This window comes from Macaca nemestrina, chromosome 14 (assembly GCF_043159975.1).
Source record: "Macaca nemestrina isolate mMacNem1 chromosome 14, mMacNem.hap1, whole genome shotgun sequence".
NCBI lineage: Eukaryota > Metazoa > Chordata > Mammalia > Primates > Cercopithecidae > Macaca > Macaca nemestrina.
This window is the reverse complement of record NC_092138.1, coordinates 44,966,882-44,990,936: the sequence shown is the minus strand read 5'-3', so window position 1 is coordinate 44,990,936 and position 24,055 is coordinate 44,966,882. Positions and strand designations below refer to the sequence as shown.

Genomic DNA, 24,055 nt, shown 5'->3' with positions numbered 1-24,055 from the left:
TTTGTAAACAGGGTACATGTCCTAAGCTGATTATTTCCTAAACAACCTGTACCTGGGAAACATTTTCTTAAATTATGTATTAACTGATTGCTATCTTTTGGGCCATATTATTTTATAGATCTGTGTAATACTTGCAAGTAAGAATAGGCGATATACCAGTGTACCATCTTCTCTCTCCCTGAGTATCCACAACATAAGTAAATACTTTGGACTCTTTCCTGCTTACTCGTAGAAATCGCCAATTGTATACCTAGATTTCCTGGACTGTGTTTGATAGATTTAAGACATTAGCTAAGTTGACTGGAAAGAAATATGTGTCAGTCAGTGGTTCTCAATCTTGAGTGTGCCTCAGAATCACCTGGAGGGCTTATCAAAATCTAGATTACTCTGCCCCAGCCCTGGAGTTGCTGATTCAGTAGGTCTAGAGTAGGGCCTGAAAATTGGCATTTCAAATAGGTTCCCAGGTGATGCTGCTGCTGGTGGTCTGTGAAGTTCACTGTGAAAACTACAGGTATAAATAACGTATGTGTTGCCATGACCTTTCTCTGGGGTGGGCTGGGGCTCTTCACAGACAGGTGGACAGCTTGAAGCAGAGAATTGCCGGGAAATCTCTCCCTACTGAGAAGTTTGCTGTGAGGAAGGCTCGGCGTTACTCCGCCTCCTTGCCTGCACCTGTGAAGCTCATCTTACCTGCCCTGGTATCTGCTTTTATTTTATTTACTTTTCATGTACTAGAAGTAAATTATCTAGTTACAGCAGCAGGGAGCATATCTAAATTTGGTTATGAAGTTTAGCTCACTTAAAAACCATTTTAAGTTTTGTTGTAAGTTGAACATTTCTAAATAACATTTCTAAATAAGTAATTAATAAATAAAAACTGTAGCTAATGGTTTTTGACTAGTTAGTATGCTCCAGGCATTAGGATAAAGGCTACTAAAAACATATCATTTAATTCTTACAACTTTTTGAGTATAGTTAACTCTTAACCACATTTTTTAGATAAAGAAATTTAGATAGAAGTTGATTCCATTGAAGTTGAATTGAATTCTGATGCAAGCCACATTATGTCATTTTACCTTTTCTAATAGCCACATTAAAAAAGTAAGAGGAAATAGAAATGAATTTCAAGAATATATTTTGTTTAACCCAGTATATGCAAAATTTTGTCATTTCAACATGTAATTGGTAGAAGCTTATCCATGAGATACATACATACTTTCATATTGAACCAAGTCTTAAAAATTTAGTGTGTCTTTTACACTTAGAGGACATCTTAGTCTGGGCTAGCCGTATTTCCAGTGCTCAAGAGCCATAACTGGCTGCTGGCTGTTGTATTCTAGCTCCAGCTCACATTCTAAAACTTTATGCCATTTAGGCAAGGCTTCTGTGAAAAACACAATTTCAACTTAAATTTTCTTAATGAAGTCTTCTTCAAAAAATACTGAATATATCAAGTTACTATGACTCTTCTGGTGCTTTAGTGTTTGTATAGATCGTCAGCACAGGAAAGCTGTTCATTGTAAGCCGATGTCTGTGGTCCTCCACTGTAGGGTTTTCTGAGTTTTTTGTTTTTTGTTTTTTTTTAATTCAAAGTTTATTTCATTATTCCTCTTTGACAGTTATTTAGATTTTTCCAGTTTTTGTAATTATACACTACAATGAATATCCTTTTTGTATGTGTGCACATAATTATCTGTGAAGGATTTTTTTAAAATGGAATTCCTGGCTCAAGGGAATATATACATTTAATGTTTTGGTAGATAGTGTTAAATTTCCCTCAAAAAAAGCTCTACCAATTTAAATAAGTACTGACAGTATTTTGCCATTTTAATTTGCATTTCCTTGTGTATGTGGTGGAGCATCTTTTCATGTGTTTCTTCATTTTTATTTTTTCTTTTGTGAATTGTTGTTCATATTCTTCCCTAATTTTTCATTGGGTTGTTGATTGTTTTCTTAGTGACTTATGGGAGCCCTTTATACATCCTATGAGAAAGAACAATGCAGCCTCGCCCTGACGGGTCAGACAGGAGTTACCCGGCGCCTAGCACCTAGGTCCAGGTGTTTCCTACCTAACACAAACTCAGAGAACTTCAGCATCACACAGGGACATTCTGTGATTGTGATGGAGCAAGACAAAAATATGACCACTCCGTAATCATGTCTGAGCACAAATAAAAACCAGAACACTGCGTAAATCCCACAAATAACCAAACATCTCCCTCTCCCAGCTCACATGAGAGCCTTCTGCTGCTTAACCAGTTAGAGCCTTAGCTCCATGCCTGATTCATTTTTATTAGGTGATTTGCACTGGGAAGGTTTTTCTGTCTCACAGAACTCTACTGAAAATTTTCTAGACTGTCGTCATTCTTTGCCTTAGTACTTAGATACCAGTGTGTATGTAATTGTATCCTGCTTTGACTGTTAAGAACCATAGGGAAGATTAACTCACTGCACTTCTTTCTCTGGGTCTATGGATGTAGAATGTATAGGAAATTGGCTTGAAATGTTAGTACTGGGATTTTTATTTTTATTTTTTTTGTACCTAGGAATTTTACCAAAAGCCTGTTTTTCATAAAGTCTCAGATATGAGCTTGCCTCCTTCCGATAAAAAGATTTCATCCATAAAAGGAATTTTTAAAAGATCATCATCAATTTAAAAAATACTCTGTTATTGAATTGACCTCTTACTTTATTAGCAACAAGAAGTTGTTACATGTAAAACTGAATGAAGGTAGAGTGTCATGATCTTAGTTTTGGGTGCCATAAGGTAAAGATACCTTTGCCGCCCTTCTACTTGAATGTGTTGTTCTCATTTCCACTACTTCCTGCTAAGAGGCTTTTCAAGCAGTGTTTTTATCATATCTTAAAATTTATTTCCAAGAAGATACTAATTACCCTGCTTACTTCATACCCTTAAAAATATTAACTGCACTATCAGGAACATTAGAAAAATATTTTCAAGCAAAAGTACATTTGCTTTTGATCCAAAAAAATTCTCATCTGGTAGCCCATTAAATATAATATGTAATGAGAAATCATTAGTTTACATTTTAGGAGCTGTCATTCAGCCATATGGCTTTTAAATGAATACGTTTTCTGCATATTGGATTACATTACTGGACCATGTTTCTAATGGTATAAAAGATCCTAAGCCCAGTAAAATATTCCAATGTTTATATCCAGTGATATTCTTGGAAACATTTTATGTAAACAACTGGCAGACACTTAAAAATATTTTTCTTTACTTAAAAGTAACAACAAAAGTTTACATTAAACAGAATTATTCATGGTATCGGTTTAAAATATTTATTTCTGTATCTGTATTCTATTACCTTCCAAAAGAATTAAATGCTTATAGATATTTAATAAATATTTGTTATATGAATGAGTAAATTAAATTTTTGGTAAAAACATATATACTGAATTACTTCACAGTATAAAAGGCAAAAACAAAGGAAAATTATCTGTAAATATTGTCTTGAGGTTCCTAGAAACCAAGGCAAAACACATGAACATTGTTTGGGGATCATAAAGGACATTGAATAACCTCATATAACTGCAAATGGTTTTCATTTTTCCTCATTAGGAAATGATGTATGTCTGGAATGGTTTTTCAATAGTGAGCAAAAGAAAAGACCTTTCTGAAAATCTGTTGGTAACTGTTGAAAAAGCTGAGGCAGCTTTACAAAGTCAAAGTAAGTATACACAGTAAGCACCGAGGAGCCTTTGTCTCTGCTCAGACAGACCCCTGTCCTGTGTTTTCCCTGTGCACATCTGCCTACATTAATTTGTATACATCACAAGGACAAAGAGCTTGAGTTGCAGGGGTCTGGGTGAGGAATGACATACACTGCAACTGCATGAACCTTGGAAACATCTTGCTAAGGGAAAAAGGCCAGCTGTAAAAGACCACACATTATATGATTCCCTTTACACGATAGTCAGAATAGACAAATCTATAAAGACAGACCGCAGATGAGTGGTTGCCTAGGGATGGAGGATGGAAGGATGGAGGATGGAAGGGGTTATGATAGCTTTTTGGGGAGGGAGGTGACAGTGTTCTACAGTCGACTGTGGTGATGGCTGTACAACTCTTGTAAATATGCTAAAAACCGTTGAGTGGTATACTCTTAATAGGTGAATTGTATGGTATGTGAACTATATCTTAAAACTGTGACAAAAAAGATGAAGGGAGGAAGCCCAGCATTGGAATTTTAGAGCAGCACAAGGAAACATGCACTTCTCTCTGGGTTGAGTTTGCTGCGACTCTTTCTATTCCTCCTTATTGCTGTCTAACCGTTAGTGTGTTTCTGCAGACACAGGGAATAGTTTTGAAGGTGAAATATTATCACAATTTATTTTACCTATTACATTTGGTTGTGCTAGAGGCCACACTTCAGTTTACTGGAAGCAGCTGATGTGGTAAAAGGAGAATCAGAATCAGGCAGTCTGGGCTTATAGTCCAGCTCTGCAGCCATCGGACTTTGGGTAACACCTCTGTTTTCTTGTGAAGTGGGAGGAGTGTTGGACCAGATGCTATCCAAAGTTGTTTCCTTGCCCTGACATTTTTTGATTCTGTATTTTTAAGAGGGGTAAACAATGCCATAAGTGATAGCCTGTGTTATATTTCTTTTCAATGCCAAGTCACTTAGGTATTATCCCAAGAGAAATGGTCTTTTGTAATATTCTAACCACATAAGTAAAATGAGAACTTCTGTGATGATAAACATGATAAAGGGCATAGAAATTCAGGAATGGTGGGGAAAAATTTTAACAGTTACCTCATTTTTCTTAACTGGAAAAAGATGGGCACTCCAGGAGCCCAGCTCCTGTCTATTTGAGCAAGCTCTTCATCACCCCCAAGCCCCCATTTGTTGGGGGCAAAATTCGAGGGGAAATATATTTTATCAGACTATGCCAGTAAAATGCAGTGGAAATGTAGAAAACCGAGTCACTCCCCTCCACCCATTCCTTTTTCTCTTAATGACATGCTGAGATGATAGGCTTTAGAGATATTTAAGCAGGGCAGGAGGGAGCTGAGACAGACAGACAGACATGCCATACTTACCCACAGTTTTGGCTTTGTGTGTCTCTCTCTGGGTGAAATAATTAGTTCGTTTTCTGAAGATCACCTTTGCCAGATATTGCATGTGAAACTTATGACCTCTTCTAGGAGTCGTTTTATGCAAGAAGATTATCTCCTGCTCTCCTTGCCACCTTGAACTGTTAGGACAGTTTAGTAATTAAGCTCCTATCCTTCAGAGCAGGGAAGAAAAAGTCCATAATTGGAAAATGGAGAGAAGTTGGAAAATGGAGAGAAGTTGTCAACCCAAGGTTACATCATCTTCCACCCCATCCCCCACCCCCATTATTAGAAACTGGCTGTGTATTGGCTTCTCCTAGCTTTGCAAGTGTGTCTGAAGTAAAAGATGGTAGAGGATACAACTGATCTTCTACTCTGCAATGCTCTGGCCGTAGTTATTAAATGCTGGCTGCTGATCCAAAAGATAGAACTTTGAAGACAGAACAGAATTTGGTGACGTCCCTGGAGTCGGCATTTGGTATTAATTCCAATAGTATTTCATTTGAAATCTTAACTACATTCAGCATGTAACCAGAGGTTCCACTTTGACTAATTTGCTTAATGAAATTATATAGCAAACATTATGAGAGTTATGTAAAAGGGAAAGTGATACTGACTTTATGATTTTTTACTTTCTAAATCTTTTTTCAGATTTTTCTCTTGGGGGCATTTCAGCTAGCTTCTAAAAATTTCAGCATAGATACTTTTTGTAGTTTGGGGTTCAAACTTCCCTATTTCTCAGCCTATCTACCATAAAAGTTCAGCAGATCTTTTGTGATAAAATTGTGCTCTAGTAGCTTTATCATGTAATTTTCTTTGAATGTTAAACGGAAACATATTACATGTGTGTTATGTGTTGAAATGTTCATCTATGAACACATTCATGAGGTTGAAAATCATGACAAAGCATTTATACTTCAAGGGAAAATAATCATCTGCTAGATAATGGTTTGTAGTCAGAGGAAATAATGATTTTGCCATCTGAGATTTTTGGAGGAATATGGTATTTTTGAACCCACCTGCCATATGCCTAACTCAAGTTCATCATAGAAGTTACAGGTGGCTTTACTGGTATTTTAACTTCCCATGATGTTATGTCTGTTCCTCAACAAAATCATCATTCACAGAGCACCAGAATGTTGTCATAACACAAACTGTCGATACAATGCTACAGGAAACTCAGTAGAATGCACAAAAATGATACTACAAGCTAGCATCCAATATGGACCCTTTGGTTTTGGTTCTAGGTCCTAAAGGATATTACTTCTTGAATGTCTATTTTAACATCCATGATTAAAAGCAATGGATAGAATTTTATTTTGGTAGAAAAATGATTCTAATTAATAATAGAAAAGGTAATGTGTTATTGATACCTGTATTTTCTGGGTGAATGACCTATCAGAGCTTGAAAGTTAGAGGTGAATATTCAGTTTTCAGCACCTAGAAGTAACCCCCTCTGGTTGGTTAAGTAGCATCGTTAATCTCCATAGACAAGTGGTTTACCATCTAAACTGCCAGCATGTGTTAATAATGATTTCTGAGGTTTGTTCTGAAAGCAGGAGGATTTCAATAGGAGCGACTCCCAAGGCCTCGTGTGTTCCCTTTACTGCCGTCCTCTCTACTGTCACAGCCTGAAATGTGTAAATTGTCAGTCTGTCTTGGAATAATGTTGTACTTGCCTGTAACTTGCAAGAAAATTTCAAAAGTGTAAGTGTGGAATGGCTACCTTTGTCAGATAGATGTCACACATAATATGGTTCCTTCTGTTTAACAGACATTTGCCTTGGGCTGTAGAATGCAGAGAGCATTTTCAAAAGGGAAAAAGTGGTGAAAAAATCCTTGACATTTTCCTCAAGCAGTTAGAAGTTTGTGGAGATTTTAGGTGTCTTTCATGTACTTCAGAACCATTTTGTTTAATCTTATGGCATAATTTCCCCCAAAAAGAACACAACCTGGGAGAATTGATAAGTAGTAAACATAATGATCTGGAGAGGGTATTCTACTTCCTGAATTTTTAGTGGGGATATGGCCATCTGCTTCTCCATATGGAAGTGTTATCCACTGCTGTATTGAAGCCAACACAGAAGCCAAACAACAGGAGGAGGCAGCCTTCTTGTTCCTCAAGGCTTTACCTTTGATAGGATTAATAAAACTCTTACTTTATTTAGAGTTCAGATTTCTGGTTGTGGTATCTAAGGTCACAAAGCTCAGAGTGTGACCACCTGAAGAATATTTTAAAGTGGATAGAGTGAACTCCTTAATAAAGTGGTATTCTTTTATAGTAAATTCAGCATTGTAGGAATGTATGTATATATCAGATGGGGTCTTGCTCTTTCACCCAGACTGCAGTGCAGTGATGCCATCATAGCTCACTGCAGCCTCGAACTGCTGGGCTCAAGTGATCTTCCTGCCTCAGTCTCTGAGTAGCTGGGACTACAGGCGCATGCCATCATGCCCAGTAATTAAAAAAACTTTTTTTGTACAGATGGGGTCTCATTGTATTGCCCAGGCTGATCCTGAACTCCTGGGCTCAAGTGAGCCTCCCACCTTGACCTCCCAAAGCATTGGGACTACAGATGTGAACCACTGTGCCCAGCTCTTTTCATTTAAAATAATTTCATTGTATTTTATTTAGTGAGGCATAACAAATGCTAAAAAATATTTTCCTTGTTTTTAAATGATCCTTCTGAAACTTTATTCTTTCTCTTAAGATCTTAAAAAGTATTTTTATTTGTGTGTTTCCTTTGTTTTTTGTTTTAAGATTTTAACAGCTTCTCTGTGGATGACGAGTGCTTAGTGAAGTTACTTAAAGGATGTTGCCTCAAGAACTTACAGCGGCCCTTGCAAGCTGAACTATGTTACAATCATGTTGTGGAAAGGTAAGACCAAACAATAAAACCAACCCAAGTGCAAATTGTGGTTTTTGGGGAATTGCTGTGAGAAAGTGATACAAAATGCTTTTATCTCTTACTGCTAAACTCTTACTTGGTGTTACCAGAAAGAAAATCCAGTAGTGTTTTGTTGTTGCTTTTGTTCCTCATGAACAAAATTATGGTCTAGGTGGAACATGGCTTTATGTATTTCTACTTGGTGTTTAAAGATGACTCACAAAAACTGTATTTATAGCTCAACTAACAGGTGTCTAGCCAAGCTCTGGCAGCATCATACCGAACCTCTGCTACTCATTAATTTTTTTATTTTTTACATACTTCTTTAGTTTTTTTTTTTCCTTTTCTTTTCCTTTTTTTTTCTTTTTTTTAAAAGAGATGGGGGACTTTCCTTGCTGCCCAGACTGGAGTACAAGTAGTACAATCATGGCTCACTGCAGCCTGGAACTCCTGGGCTTAAGAGATACTCCCAGCTTAGCCTTTTGAGTAGCTGGGACTGCAAGTGTGTGCTACTATGCCTGGCTTCCGGTACTAATTTAATTCATGCATTTGTTTGCCCATTCATTTATTCCACGGATATTTGAGCACCCACTGTGTACCAAAGACTGTGCTGGATTCTAGGGATTCAGAGCTGAGTAAACAGACTTGCCATCACCGTGATAATAATGTGGCAGGAAAGAGAGGCATGTGATGAGCACTCTGTCTCTCTTTTGGCAAGGGGCAGTTCTTCTGTATATAATTGAGTTTTGTTCTGGTTTTATTCCACCCCAGTAGCATTGATGATGATGTCCTATTCCATTACTAACCGTAGAGTTGAATCAAGGTTCTGATCCCTGGCCCTTTTCTCTGTATCACAAAGGCAGTATCTACAGGGGCCAGACATGTAACCTGACTTTATCAGGCCAGCCGAGTGGCAGCAGGAATAGGATTGGTAGGCTCTGTAGGTTAGGGTGTTTTCTCTGAAGGGTGTAGCCACACTCCTCAGCTCTATTTGATTATTGCTCTGCACAGTGTGGGCCCAATAGCAATAATCCCTACCATTTTTCATGAAAAGCCTGGAATCTGGATTTTATGTAAAATCACCTGATTTTAAAATATTGCCTCAAATTTTTTGAAAATATTCTGCAAGCCAGAGCAACCTCAGCCATAGACTGCTGGTCTATGTGCTCTGTGTCACGTGCCTTTCCGTCCATGGCCACCTGATCCCCTTATTCCTGACAGTATTGATGTGAATATAGGAGGACTGGTGCCCCTATAAGAATAAAGACAAAATACTTCCCAAATGTACCTTCTTTAGTAATATTCTGTAATTAGTAAACATGTTAAAGAAGTATCCGTGGAATTCTATTTTATTAGTGTTTCTATAAGGATTAAAAGGATGATCAAAAGGATGACCTATTGTGCTGTTTTTTTGTCTGTGAATCTCATAGTGAATTGTTTGCTTATGTGCTTTATCATTTTGGATTGTGAACTCACCTTCATTGGAGTTTTTTTTTTTTTGAGACGGAGTCTTGTTCTGTCGCCTAGGCTGGAGTGCAGTGGCCAGATCTCGGCTCACTGCAAGCTCTGCCTCCTGGGTTTATGCCATTCTCCTGCCTCAGCCTCCCGAGTAGCTGGGACTACAGGCGCCCCCCACCTCGCCTGGCTAGTTTTTTGTATTTTTTAGTAGAGACGGGGTTTCACCGGGTTAGCCAGGATGGTCTCGATCTCCTGACCTCGTGATCCGCCCATCTCGGCCTCCCAAAGTGCTGGGATTACAGGCTTGAGCCACCGCGCCCGGCCTTCATTGGAGTTTTATCTTGAGATTACTATGAGGCTATATTGAGGAAGAGTTGCTCTACAGTGATTTTGCATTTTATTTCTGTCAGGTACCCTAAAGGTTTTTTCTGCCCAGGGCCTCTTTCATGTTAATTTCATTGCTTACTTCTTGGATCATTTAGACAATATAAATTTGAATTGCACATTCAATGTGAGCATGCCTATTGGTTATTAATTTCCTAAAGAATTGTTTTTTCTTCTCATCAAAAGTGCTGGCCAAGGAGACAACTGTCTTTGTCTTTCTCGTTTGCCAGTGAGTGGGTTTGTTCTAACCTGCCTTTCTCTTAAGGAGTAGTCCTGTAAGGATCCCAGCTTTAAACAGAGGTCTCAGTTTCAGCTCCCTGCTTTCTGAGGGCCTAAGGCCTCATCTCCTGCATGGACATTAGGATACAAAGCCCTTGACTCAGATGGAGGCAGACCACAGGGCTTATTCAGCATCATCCCACATATGAAGAGTCTCACTTTTTCAATTCTAGCTGTTTTCGACACTTGAGGGTTTTTTCTTATGTTCTGGTGAGCTAAGCTATGCATTTGAAATGGTGTTAGTCATATTTTTTTTTCAGTGCTTCTAGATGTTTTATAATCAGAGAGTTCTCATAATGGTGTTGAAAACAGAAGTGTTGACCATTTCTTTATTGGCCTTTTAAAGCATTATAAGGCTTTAAAATACAAAGGGAGTTGAACCTTAGTTTAAAAATAATACAACTTTCTTATTTCTAAATGGAGTCATTTTCTGAACACATGCATATTCAGAAAGATGATCTTGCCATATCTAGGGTTAATCTTTAAAGATCTGTATGCACTGATTTACCTAAGAGACAGCAATCAACCATCAGTGCTGGGTTTACATTAAGGAATAAAAGATTAATATATGAAAAGAACATTATTTATTGCCATAGTTTAATGAATTCTATAACTATACAATGGCGGCTTTTCTATGATAATAGACTTAGTGCTGCACATATTTTCTGAGGAATGGGAATAATATATATTTAGAAAAATAAGTATTTCTTGTTCTGTTAAGATTTACTTGCTTTTCCTCTGCTCTTTCAGTGAAAAGCTACTGAAGTATGACCACTACCTAGTGCCGTTCACTTTGTTTGAATTGGCATCTTTGTATAAAAGCCAGGGGGAAATTGACAAGGCCATAAAGTTCCTAGAAACTGCAAGGTAAGTGTTGAAGGCAGCTTTTCCTTGATCGTTATGGAGTCAGAGATATCAATATTGCTATAACAACAGCAGTAACATTATATACTTAAAAATTAATAATGTCAAATTAGTAATAATGCTACTTTTGCTAACATTTATGCTTATGGCTTTTGCTGTAATTGTGCTGTTTCCAACCCCCTTACTGCCTCACCCTGTGACTATTTACAGATATGATTATGGGCATCTATTTGAAAGATTTCTAACTTATTTTATTCTGTATCAGGGGTTGGCCAGCTTTTTGTGTAAATGGCTGGAGAGTAAATATTTTTAGATTTATAGCATAAAGTCTCCATTGCAACTAGTCCATTATATCAAAAGAAGTCATAGAAGGTAAAATGTAAATAAATAAATAGGTGTGTTTCGATTTGGCCCTTGGGTCCTTGTTTGCCAGCCTTCAGTGTATTCAGCCATACCTATTATTTCCTTGAAGAGCCATTGATCTTGTGAAGCTTGCACATCTTACCCAGACTCTCTCTTTTTTCTGTTTATCATGGCAGTTTCAAAGTATTTTTATCATTCTGGTAGGCAATAGCTCTTAGACCTGTGGTCATGGATCACATAGGTAAGGCAAAAACCCTGTGGCCTGTTTGCCTTGAACACTTCCTGCAGTAGAGAAAGAATGCCAGACTAGCTCTAGGTCATAAACAGTGATTTGTCCTCAAATTCAGCAATTATTCACTGAGCACCTATTATGTGTCAGACACTAGTAAAGGCTTTAGAGAGACAACTATAAACCAACCAGGCATTGTTTCTGCTCTGTTAGCTAGAGGGAGATATTAAATAGACAAGAAAAATATCAGGGCCCGGTGCGGTGGCTCACGCCTTTAATCCCAGCACTTTGAGAGGCCGAGGTGGGCAGATCACAAGGTCAGGAGATCGAGACCATCCTGGCTAACATGGTGAAACCCTGTCTCTACTAAAAATACAAAAAATTAGCCGGGCGTAGTGGCGGGCGCCTGTTGTCCCAGCTACTCAGGAGGCAGAGGCAGGAGAATGGCGTGAACCTGGGAGGCGGAGCTTGCAGTGAGTCAATGGAGCCATTGCACTCCAGCCTGGGCGACAGAGCAAGACTCCACCTCAAAAAGAAAAAGAAATCAGTGGTATATGTTTGCTGAGATTTGTAATATGATACATGGTGCTTGGGTGTTACTTCAGGATAGATTGATTCTGAAATATTTCCTTGAGGAAATGATATTGTAGCTGAGAGTTGCATCATTAAAGTCAGTCTTGAGATCAGTCATTAGAAATCAACCAAGTAGGTAGGGAGCACTCCTGACAGAAGTCACAGTTAATGAACATCACGTTGAGGAGGTTGAGCCACTGGGTCAGTGATGATGCTTTTTGCTGTGCTGGGGAATACTTAGAAGAGTATATTTGGGGAGAGAACAAAACATGCTTCTGTTCAGACCATGATTCTTTAAGATGGCTATTAGGTACTCATATTAGGTAGATAGCAAGTTGGCATTCATACTTAGCATGGAGTTCAGTGGTAAGGTCAGGGCTGAATGTAGAGATTTCAGTCAACAGCACAGAGATAGTGGTATTTAAAGTGATAGCACATGATGAAGTCATTTTGTGAATGTTATATAGCTAGAGAAAGAGGTCTGGGATATACCATCTTCTTAGACATTAAATGATAAGATTAAGAAGATTAAGAGAGTTAGGAAGACATCTAGGAAAACCAACCAAATAGTGTTTCAAAAAGAGGATGGTCAGTTATGAGGGCAGCAACTAAGAGCTCAAACAAGGTAAGACCAGAGAAGTGGCTGCTGAATTTGGCAGCATGAGGATCGTTGGTGACTTTGACAAGTGAGGTGACAAACAAAATGGAGTCAGCTACTTTAGGCAACTCTGTTAGGATGTTTGCTGTGAATAGAACATCGTAATGGGGCAAAAGCTTTAGGGGCATGGTAGAGCCAAGAAGGGCTTCCTTAAAATATGTATATATAGGTGATAGGAGAGCAAGTTGCTTTTAAAGTTAATTTGTTGGGCGTATGACCAATATTTCAGGTGTTAGATATAGATATCTTCAAATCCAGCTATTGGAAAATTATGGATTATAAATCCTGCTCTTCCAAATATTCATTATTTGAATATACAATGTACAATAAGGCAACTTCATAATGATAAAAATAAAAGACTAGTAACTCACTGCTATTTTATTTTATTTTATTTTATTTTTGAGACGGAGTCTTGCTCTGTTGCCCAGGCTGGAGTGCAGTGGCCGGATCTCGGCTCACTGCAAGCTCCGCCTCCCGGGTTCACACCATTCTCCTGCCTCAGCCTCCCGAGTAGCTGGGACTACAGGCGCCCGCCACCTCGCCCTGCTAGTTTTTTTTGTATTTTTTAGTAGAGACGGGGTTTCTTTCTTTTTTTTTTTTTTTTTTTCCTTTTTTTTTTCTGGAGACGGAGTCTCGCTCTGTCGCCCAGGCTGGAGTGCAGTGGCCGGATCTCAGCTCACTGCAAGCTCCGTCTCCCGGGTTCACGCCATTCTCCTGCCTCAGCCTCCCTAGTAGCTGGGACTACAGGCGCCCGCCACCTCGCCCGGCTAGTTTTTTGTATTTTTTTAGTAGAGACGGGGTTTCACCGTGTTAGCCAGGATGGTCTCGATCTCCTGACCTCGTGATCCGCCCGTCTCGGCCTCCCAAAGTGCTGGGATTACAGGCTTGAGCCACCGCGCCCGGCGAGACGGGGTTTCACCGTGTTAGCCAGGATGGTCTCGATCTCCTGACCTCGTGATCCACCCGTCTCGGCCTCCGAAAGTGCTGGGATTACAGGCTTGAGCCACTGCGCCCGGCTGTAACTCACTGCTAAAAAGCAATGAAAAGCCTCCACTAACTCAAGACAATACTGATGATTCAAACATAAAGATACTTGCCAGTAATTCCAAGACTGTCGTCTGTACTTTCCCTTTATGTATTAGGAGCTTTGCAAAGTTGCCCACATTGGTGGCCAGACATTTAGGAAAATACTCAATTCCATCCTTTGTAAACTCCAGTAAGATATTGATTTTAGTTTATGAATAATACATTTACTAACCCTCATCAAGATTACCAGTGAGTAACCCTTACACCTGTTCAAAATGAAGGGCTATAGAAATAAGTGCCACTGTGAAGAAAGCAGTTATAGCTCATCCATGGGCCAAGGCAGTATGTAAAAGGATTTCATTTTTCTGATTCTTAACAATTCTGGTAAAAGGAAGTCAACATAAATGCTCTTAGGCAGGTTTTAAATAATCTTTGGATTTCTATGTCCCCCTTTAAAGACATTGGCCTAATTATTATGTAATTATTGGCCAAACTATTGATATTTACATTTGAGAATTGGAATAAGTAATTTTGATGTCATTAAGTAATTCTGCTGCCTTTGTTGCAGTTGTTTCATTTCAGTTTCTTGAGTGATTGATCATGTGATCATGCTAACCATGTTTATATGCATCTACCTTAAAATTTTCCAATTTAGGCTGGGCGCGGCGGCTCACGCCTGTAATCCCAGCACTTTGGGAGGCTGAGGCAGGCAGATCACGAGGTCAGGAGATCGAGACCATCGTGCCTAACACAGTGAAACCCTGTCTCTACTAAAAATACAAAAAAAATTAGCTGGGCATGGTGGCGGGCACCTGTAGTCCCAGCTACTCGGGAGGCTGGGGCAGGAGAATGGTGTGAACCCAGGAGGCGGAGCTTGCAGTGAGCCCAGATCGCGCCACTGCACTCCAGCCTGGGCGACAGAGCGATACTCCGTCTCAAAAAAAAAGAAAGAAAAGAAAAAAAACTTTTCCAATTTAAAAAAGGAAGTCTAATTATTTAGGACTAGTTCACAAAATTCATTCAGCCCTTCTCACAACCTTCTTGCTATGTTTATGAATGGTTTGGTAATTAAGCAGAACCTTGCTACTCAAAGTATGACCTTTAGATGACCACCAGGAAGCTTCTAGAAATGCAGATTATTGCAGTTCCCCCAAAACCCCCCAACAGAACCAGAATCTGTTACGCATATTAGAGTTTGAAAGTAAATAAGCAGATCACAGAGAGGAATGGGACAGTGGTGGTACCCTGGTATATAAATAAATTTTGACTATGCAATTTTATTGTTATTGTCTTCAGGAACAACTACAAAGATTACTCCTTGGAGTCCAGACTACACTTCAGAATTCAGGCAGCTCTTCACCTCTGGAGAAAACCTTCCTCAGATTGATCAGAACTTGAAGGATGGAATTTTCCCTCAATTAGCATCGGCAGTCTGCTATAGATTCAACCTTATGTTAAAGTGGAAAAGTGATATTGTGAATAAGAGACAAAAAACTAATTTTATTGTCAATATTTTCTATCATCTGAGAGATTTGCTGTTGGTCTACATAATTTTTTTTCCTATGGAATGGCATTCTATATTATCTAGACAATTCTTATATTTTGCCTCCCCCAAAAGAATTTCATATTAGATTTGAATTGGGGGGTGAAGAAGTCTTTTGAAAGACTTGCAGATGCAATAGTCTAATTAGATTATTTATTTTTTTAATGTGGAAATTGATATTGTTTAGCAAATAGCTTACAAGTTGAGCCAATTTTAGATTTGTGGGTAGTTAAACTTTTGAGATATTTTGTTGCCTAGTATTTAAATTTCAGAAGATAAATAAATATCACTTACATTTAAAATAACTTAGCAGTGACCTTCAGAAGACGTCTGAAAAAGACAGTCTGAGAACATGAACACGGATGGGATGTAATGTACTTCGTGGGTTGAAGAGACCCGTATCTATAAAGGATGATCCAGTATTCAGTTAATGGTTTTTTACTCTTCATTTGATTAAAGGTGGTGACATTTTGGAGAGACTGATTTTGAATGTACTTAAGTCTATTATAATAACAAAATTCAAAAACCCCTGTGTATCTAATGGGAAGAAAGTGTCATATTTTAGGAATTTTTCTTAACCTTAGCAATGAGAGCCTGAAATACATACATAGATTATTTTTCTTCTAGGAAGTAAAGTTCCTGCTGCTTTAAATGATATGTAAAATATCAATAATTTTTACACTTAAGATGTTGGTAAGACCTAGTTTTCTAACCTCTCCAGCACTGTGATGTTTCCTTGTAGATATCTGGACCTTGCTTAGTCCCTTAGTTGGGAAACAGAATCAGGGCATGGAGCAGAAAAGAACTGGACACCCCGTATGGTCCTGGTTCTGCTACCCGTTAGCGGTTAGTGAGGGGACCTTTAGGGAGTCTGCCGTGCCCTGTGTGTCACCATATTTTCTTCTTCTGTGAAATCTGTATTAAAGAACAGATGACTTTTCAAGGTCTCTTTCAGTTTTGTAACTGTGAGTCTATGTATTAGGTATTTATTTTCAACAAATGACTTTAAAATGTTGCATGCAAACCATTCCCACTTGGAGTGTTTTATTTTTCAGTCATCACCATTGTCCCCCACTCCCCACACGTATGTGTTGTGGCATCCAGAGTGAGGAAAGACAGTTCATGAGTCGATGAATCTGGGCCTTATTTCTGTTTCCATTTTGAGGAGTAACTTGTCACAGAAGCCTCTGCAGTTGAACAGAAGGAGCCACATATTGGGAGTCAGGAGTTCATCTCTGTGGGTTAATAGTTCCATGACACGGAGTAAGTAGCTCAGCTTTTCGTGGTTCAGTTGCCGCAGTGTGGATAGCGGCATAGTGTTTGGTACTTGTGAGGGCTTAATTAGATAAAACATGTGATAGCTTTTTGTTAACTGTAAAAGGCTATACAAAAGTATGAGTTATTATAATAATTATGGTTTTTTATGCCCGGATTACAGTATCGGCACAAAAGTATTGGCTGATACTGTGGTCTGTGTTGTAAAATGAAAGAGGCGTAGAAATTCAAATACTTTTCTGTGTATTCATGTGTTTGATGTTGACAGTAGGCTACCCAGGTTAGATGAACTTGCTCCTGCGATTCCCTGCCACATGGACCTGTATCAAGTAGTTTCCCGGCCACATGGACATGTATCAAGCAGTGTATGGCTTGTTTTCTTCAAGGTACCAATTCTTGACTGACACTGAGGATGTGTATCCAATGAAAGATGATTAATAGAACTCAAGTCAGAGTACCACCCCTTCAGATACTATGGTGGTAGATATCAATGTGTTATTAATAATATAACTTTAGGTACAGACAAAATAGAAAATAAAATTGACTGTCATTATAATTAGTAGTGGAAAATACATTAAAAATTATTTGTGTATAGCTTTGGAAAAAGTTTATAAAGTTCTTAGAAGAGCTTTGGTAACATTATTTTTGAAAGCATACACCTACATTGTGACTGTGGGTATACTGAGCATATATTCTTACATTGTTACTGGGAGAAGCTGCAAGTCAGTGCTGCAAGTCAGTAAAAAAAATTCTCTTGGGTATAAAATGAAAGAATTTTAAGCTTAGAGTGGCCATTTTTATTTTAACTCTGCATTACTAAAAAATATAAAAGAAATTCATCTCCATATAAAAATCTTTTTTGTTATTTATATTTTGTTTTATTTTTATTTCCTATTCTTTATGGAGAGTATATCCAGTGGATCTTTTAGTACTGTAATATCAAAATGCTACAAATATTTGTGTTTCCTGCTATGTTCAAGATATTGTAGTGACACCAACTTCTTGTGGCATCAGCTAATACTGCATTTTGGAGTTATTAGGGTGTTCTGTGAAGAATGAATACTGAAGTGACAGTTTTATCTAGTTTTTTCAGGGGCATTTATGATGGGGTTGGGTTGCCCATTGTGTCTGACAGTGCAGTTCCTGTACTTCCTGGCATAATTGCCTTTTTTTTTCCCTTAATGGAGAGGCAGGGTTCTGATTGGTGCTGTATAAATTTAAGTAACATTGTGCTTTGTAGGAATGGTGATGAGGAAGGCATGATTTCCCCTTGACAATGAATGAAAGGTGAACTGCATCAGCTCTTATCTGGACATATATGTTCATGTTTTCTGTGCTCCTTGATACAAGAAGTTTCCAAGTTATATAGGAAAATTAAGTCCATTGATCCTGTCTTTGTCCTCAGAAGGCAGAGATGAGACAAGTGGATAAAAGCTGTAGGAAGCTGAATTCCAGATTAATCAGTGCCAAGGAAGATTTTTCATTATCGGAAAACCCAACAGTCTAAAATCAATGACCAGTTCTTCTGCAAAGGGGTGAGTTTAAGCAGGGCTAATGTGACTGCCATTTCTGCCTGTCCTAGAAGCTTAGACTAGTTGAACTTTGAGGTCATTCTATGATTCTTCTATTAGGGCTTCAAATCAGTATCGAGTGTGTGAAGAAAAAGTGCTCCCCCCACCATTTCAAATAAAAGTGAATGTTTTCTCTTTCAAAGCTACTATTAGAGGTAGTTGTGATAGATACTAACAATCCCTGGTGTTAATACTTATGATTCCACTCCTTTATTTTATTTTATTTTATTTTACTTTAATTTTAATTTTAATTTTATTTTATTTTGATGGAGTCTTGCTCTGTCACCCAGGCTGGAGTGCAGTGGCACAATCTCAGCTCACTGCAAACTCTGCCTCCCGAGTTCAGGCCATTCTCCTGCCCAGCCTGTAGCTTAGCTTAGCCAGGATGGCCTCGATCTCCTGACTTCATGATCCACTCCTTTTTAAAGTGAGTCTAGTCTGTCGATCTTCATAAATAGAAGGGTTTTTCCCCCTGCTTGGACATTAAAAATAATTTTTAAAAAGGTCTTTGTGGCCAACTGGAAAATCTTCTGGAATTATCTAATGCTTCATTCATTTTCCCCCCCTGTATTTCTGCTTTTTTTTTTTTCTTCCTATTTATACTCTCCATATTTAGAAATCTGAAATTCAAATACATTTAGTTAAAACGAGTTAATGAAGACTCCAGTGATGTTTTAATACCCTAAGATTTTGTGATTCCTCGGGCCTGGAATGTATCTTAGAAAATTACCTTGTCCTCATGAGCCTGTAAGCCGTATTGTTTTCCCTCAGCCTTGCTCTGCCCAGTACAGTAGCCCCTTGCCACCCATGGCTGCGGAGCACCCGGAATGGCTTACAGCCCATGTGGGAATGGTGCTGAATGCTAACAGAGCATTCACTCATACGTGCTGCACTTCTTAAAGGCCTCCCAATAGCCTGCTTTCGGGAATTCTGGCTTTTACTTGCTGTCTACTATGATCACCTGATTTGTGCTTCACATACAAATCTGTGAAGTTTGCTTTTTCTATTTAAGTGCCCTTATACTTTCGTTTCATCATGTTTATCTGCAGATAATCAGTGTCATTGGCATATTTGAACATTATTCTGCCCTCCCTCCGCCAAACTCCTTATGTACTAGAATAAGAAATTTTATTTTTGAGATTATGATTTTAATTTGATTTTACAGACATTCTTTACTTTTTTACAAAGTACAGTTGTTAGAGTCATAGAAGAGTGATTCACAACTTTGAGAAGATAGATTTCATGATTAATATTTTTTTTTGGAGACAGAGTTTCGCTCTTGTTGCCCAGGCTGGAGTGCAATTGTGCGATCTCGGCTCACTGCAACCTCCGCCTTCTGGGTTCAAGCAATTCTCCTGCCCCAGCCTCCCAAGTAGCTGGGATTACAGGCATGTGCCACCATGCCCAGCTAATTTTGTATATTTAGTAGAGATGGCGTTTCTCCATGTTGGTCAGTCTGGTCTCGAATTCCCAACTTCAGGTGATCTGCCCGCCTCGGCCTCCCAAAGTGCTGGGATTACAGGTGTGAGCCATCGTGCCTGGCCCAATATTTTCTAAGATAAAATTATTCTGAGAAATCTAGTGAAACCTTTTCAATTGCTTTATTATTAATGTTTCAACATTGACTCTGTCAACTAGGCGAATATTACTATTTAAAGGTTTTTAGAGGCTGGCCATGGTGACTCATGCCTGTAATCCCAACACTTGGGAAGCCAAAGTGGGAGGATCACTTGGGACCAGGGGTTTGACGCCAACCTGGGCAATATAGTGAGACCCTGTCTTTACCAAAAGAAAAAAAAATTAGCTGTGCATGATGGAGTACACTAGTAGTACTACCTACTGGGGAAACTTAGGTGGGATAATCACTTGAGCCCAGGAGTTTGAGGCTACAGTGAGCTAAGATCATGCCACTGCACTCCACCCCAGGTGACAGAGTGAGACCCTATCTCAAAAAGAAGAAAAAAGGAAAAAAAAAAAAAATATATATATATATATATAATAAAGGTTTGTAGATACATGTTACCCACTTAGAGAATAATTTATTTTTGAATGTGTATGATACCTAAGTGATATGCATATATATAATTAAGACATTTTTAATCTCTTTAGATATTTCTTCATAAGATACATGTATCTATAGATAGCTATATACAGAACAACTTACAAATAATAAATAGACATTGTTTTATACAGTTCTTTCCAAAGAAATGCAGGATTTTTCTCCAAATCCTCCCTCCCCGAGTCCAGTTACTTACATATTTTTGTCTTTAAGTGTTAGATTACTTGTTTCTGCTGCCTACTGTTGGTAGTTTTGTCTTTTATACATTTGCTGTTAGATTTAGTTACTTTGAAATGTTGAACTTGAAATGTAATGAAAAGGGCACATGAGAATTCATCATCAGGGAAGATATCTTTTATGTTGAGCAGTTACTATCTGATCTTGACACACTCTCCTCTTAGAGGACTGTTGAAGTCCATTCTAGTCATTTTGTAACTTAATAACTGCAGAAAGAAATGATGCAAGGACTGTTTAGTGGACTGAGATGGCTGAGCAGGTTCTTGGCCTGAATTATTGAGAGGAGATAGGTGGATCTAGCTTCAGAGGAAGTCTATGCCCCATTCCCTTCTGCATACAATGTACCCATGACATGTGTGTAGCATAGTAATACTGTAACAGGACATTGCATGGAGAAATCAAAGCAGCTGGCTTACTGTATTTAACTAAAAAGAATGCCTACAGATTGGATATTTAATAGGGAAAATCAGGGCACTTTAATAACAAATTTCATTATGTAAAACTTGTTGAATATTAACATACGATACACCTTGTATGTTAATGCCATAGTTTTTAGAAACACTAATTTAAACAACGAATTTAAGAGATGCTGGCATATCCCAGTGACACCTTCAGTTTTATTGCTGATTAATATTTTCTAGTAAATTAGTTTTAATTATTGGTAGTCTGTTGGGCACCATTTGGGAAAGAAATAAATTGGTCTCAGTGTAGCAGACTTATAGCCAAAAAATTTGAAAAAAGAATGAGTATAAGAAAGAATATTACTTATTTCATTTTTAAAGGAATTGTATTATTGTGAAGTGCTGCATGGTTGATATAGTTTGGTTGTGTGTCTACTCAAATCTCTTATTGAATTGTAGTTCCCATAATCCCCATGTGTCCTGGGAGGGACCCGGTGGGAGGTGACTGAATCATGGGAGCAGTTTCCCCCATGCTGTTCTCATGATAGTGAGTTCTCACAAGATTTGATGGTTTTATAAGGGGCTTTACCCCCTTTGCTCAGCACTTCTCTTTCCTACCACCCTGTGAAGAAGAAGGTGCCTTTCTTCTCCTTTGCCTTCCATCATTATTGTAAGTTTCCTGAGGCCTTCCCAGCCATGCAGAATTGTGAGTCAGTTATACCTCTTTTTTAAATAAACTATCCAGTCTCAGATATTTCTTCATAACAGTGTGAGAATGGACGAATACAATGGTCTTACTCAATTTGAAGGTATGACACTCTTTGCCTTGGAAATCATGTAGACATTTTAAGTCATTCCTATTTTTAATGTAGACAAATGTCCAGGTAGCAATTTTGGGGATAATAAATGAGTTCAGCTTTTTTTTTTCCCTTGAGACAGAGTTCACTCTTGTTACCAAGGCTGGAGTTTAATGGCATGATCTTGGCTCACTGCAACCTCTGCTTCCTGGGTTCAAGCAATTCTCCTGTCTCAGCCTCCCAAGTAGCTGGGATTACAGGCATGTGCCACCACACCTGGCTAATTTTTGTATTTTTAGTAGAGACAGGGTTTCTCCATGTTGGTCAGGCTGGTCTCGAATTCCTGACCTCAGGTGATCCACCTGCCTCAGCCTCCCAAAGTGCTGGGATTACAGGCGTGAGCCATCACGCCTGGCCAAGTTCAGCTTTTATTCACATTTTTTCCCCAAAGTGATGTATTCTTGAAAGTAGACAGTTACTTTCTATAGAGTGATTTGTTTTTTCTTTAAGAAAATAATTTACATAAACAGAGATTATGGTAAACATTTTGAATCTTAGGCTGTTGGTTAAATTTAATGGCTTATGCACTCTTGAGTTCTCTTTATTAATATTTGCAGAAGGAGAACATATGTGTTTCACTGATATGTATGGTCCAGAAAAATTACTTAATTCTCAAAAATATGTTACATTCTCATATTGTGTTAGGGAATATTCCATAAGTAGTCTGTTTCTTTTTTTTTTCTTTTGCTGACTGTTGACATCCAAACACCTGAATGAAAACTGACTCATTTATGTATTGGTGTCTAAAAATATTGATTTGCAGATGTTCATAGAACACTTGCATTTTTTGATTCAAGTTGCTAAATCAAATGTAAAGGCAAATATGTATATTTAATAAGTGAGAAGTATTTTCTTATTACTGAAATTTATTCTCAAAGCAAATGTATTTTGTAGATGTTTCATTTGGGAGATTTTGCTTTGCCTTAAAACATACAAAATAAACCTGTCTTGTGGTCTGCCCACCTAAAAACCTCTGTTAACTTCACATGTAGAAGGAGTTCAGAATTCTTTGATAATATGTGGATTTCACTTTCATTTGTATTAAACAAAAATAAAATTAGAGGCCATAGCACTTTGTAAACGAATGTGAAGTTTCTCGTTGAATCATCAAAGCTACCTGTATGTACTTTATAATTTAATGTTCTGTTAGTAAAAATTGTCAGCATTTTATCTTTTTCTCTTCTCATTACATTTTAGTCTCCTATCTTTCCCATTCTCAGCGGTCACAGTTTTGCAGAGCAAAACATTTTTAGAAACTGAAGATGTGCGAGTTCTATATAAAATGAATGTGTTAGTAACATCCATCTGCTGATCAAGTAGGCATTGGATCTGGTACTAGAAAGTGAAATTGATTGTAGCTATCAAAGCATTTTATCAATGTAAGTCAAGAAAAAAGAAGAAAACTGTGAACCTCTGATATTTTTAACATAAGAACTGTTCCCAATGAGTATTCTCTTGCTGATTTTGTGTTAATGTTATCATCTTTGATTTTTAAGCTAATGCTAATATAAAATCTAAAATTTCAACATGATGACAACAGTTCCTGTAGCCCAGTTTTACCATTGGGACGTTTTTGAAAACAGATGTCTTCTTAGAAATTGTATTTTTAAGTGCAAATAAATCATCCCGACTTGAAAGTCAACACATTTTATTTTTCATTTCGTAGTATTACAGAATACGCTGCATTTAGATACAGGTTTAATTTGCCAGATTTCCTCAGAATTCTATATTTTCATATTGCTACAACTGGTTTACTTAACATGCAATGGAATTGTTATTTAAATAAATTACACTTGATGGAATTGCAGTCTTGTTCTGGTTGGTCTTCATGTGGAAGCAGTACACGACATCTGTTTTGCTGGTCTTTAATTGTCAATGTGATATGAACTTGAATTTTTGTTTCTTGGTAAGACTTTTTTTTTTTTTTTTTTAAATCATAACATACAGGTATGAAGGCCCTTCTCTGCACCGAGTTCTTGGCCAAGTCCTGGGCATGAAGAGATAAATGGGATGGTACAGTTGTCTCAAGGAAGGATTGCCTTTTCTGTCATCTTTTTGTAATTTATTTAATAGCTCAAAGATTAGCTGCTGACATGTTCAGTTTAAGGAGGAATCTTCAGCATTCAAGGTATAGCGCAGTGGAAGAAGTAGTAGCCTCTGGGAATCAGGAGATCTATATTTGAGGCTGGCTTTGGCTAGATTGTGGCCTATGTTCCCCCTCCCTAGCCATTAACTTCTCTGAACTTTGCCTAATCCAGCTGTAAAATGGGGACCATTCCACTACCTAATTCAGCTCTAAGGAGGATC

General features: G+C 38.1%; 1 protein-coding gene across 5 annotated transcripts in view; it reads left to right on the top strand.

Moving 5' to 3' along the window:
- The window catches only part of LOC105489086 (tetratricopeptide repeat domain 39B), a 148,791-nt gene extending 125,236 nt beyond the window's left edge, over window positions 1-23,555 (top strand). For all 5 annotated transcript variants that reach the window (XM_011753739.3, XM_011753743.3, XM_011753742.3 and 2 more), the window contains 5 exons: window positions 572-698; window positions 3,587-3,695; window positions 7,845-7,962; window positions 10,843-10,959; window positions 15,102-23,555. In XM_011753739.3, the coding sequence (XP_011752041.1) occupies window positions 572-698; window positions 3,587-3,695; window positions 7,845-7,962; window positions 10,843-10,959; window positions 15,102-15,192 (562 nt within the window). In that variant the 3' untranslated portion in view covers window positions 15,193-23,555. The remainder of the gene's footprint in view (window positions 1-571; window positions 699-3,586; window positions 3,696-7,844; window positions 7,963-10,842; window positions 10,960-15,101) is intronic.
- The last annotated feature ends 500 nt before the right edge of the window (window positions 23,556-24,055 follow it).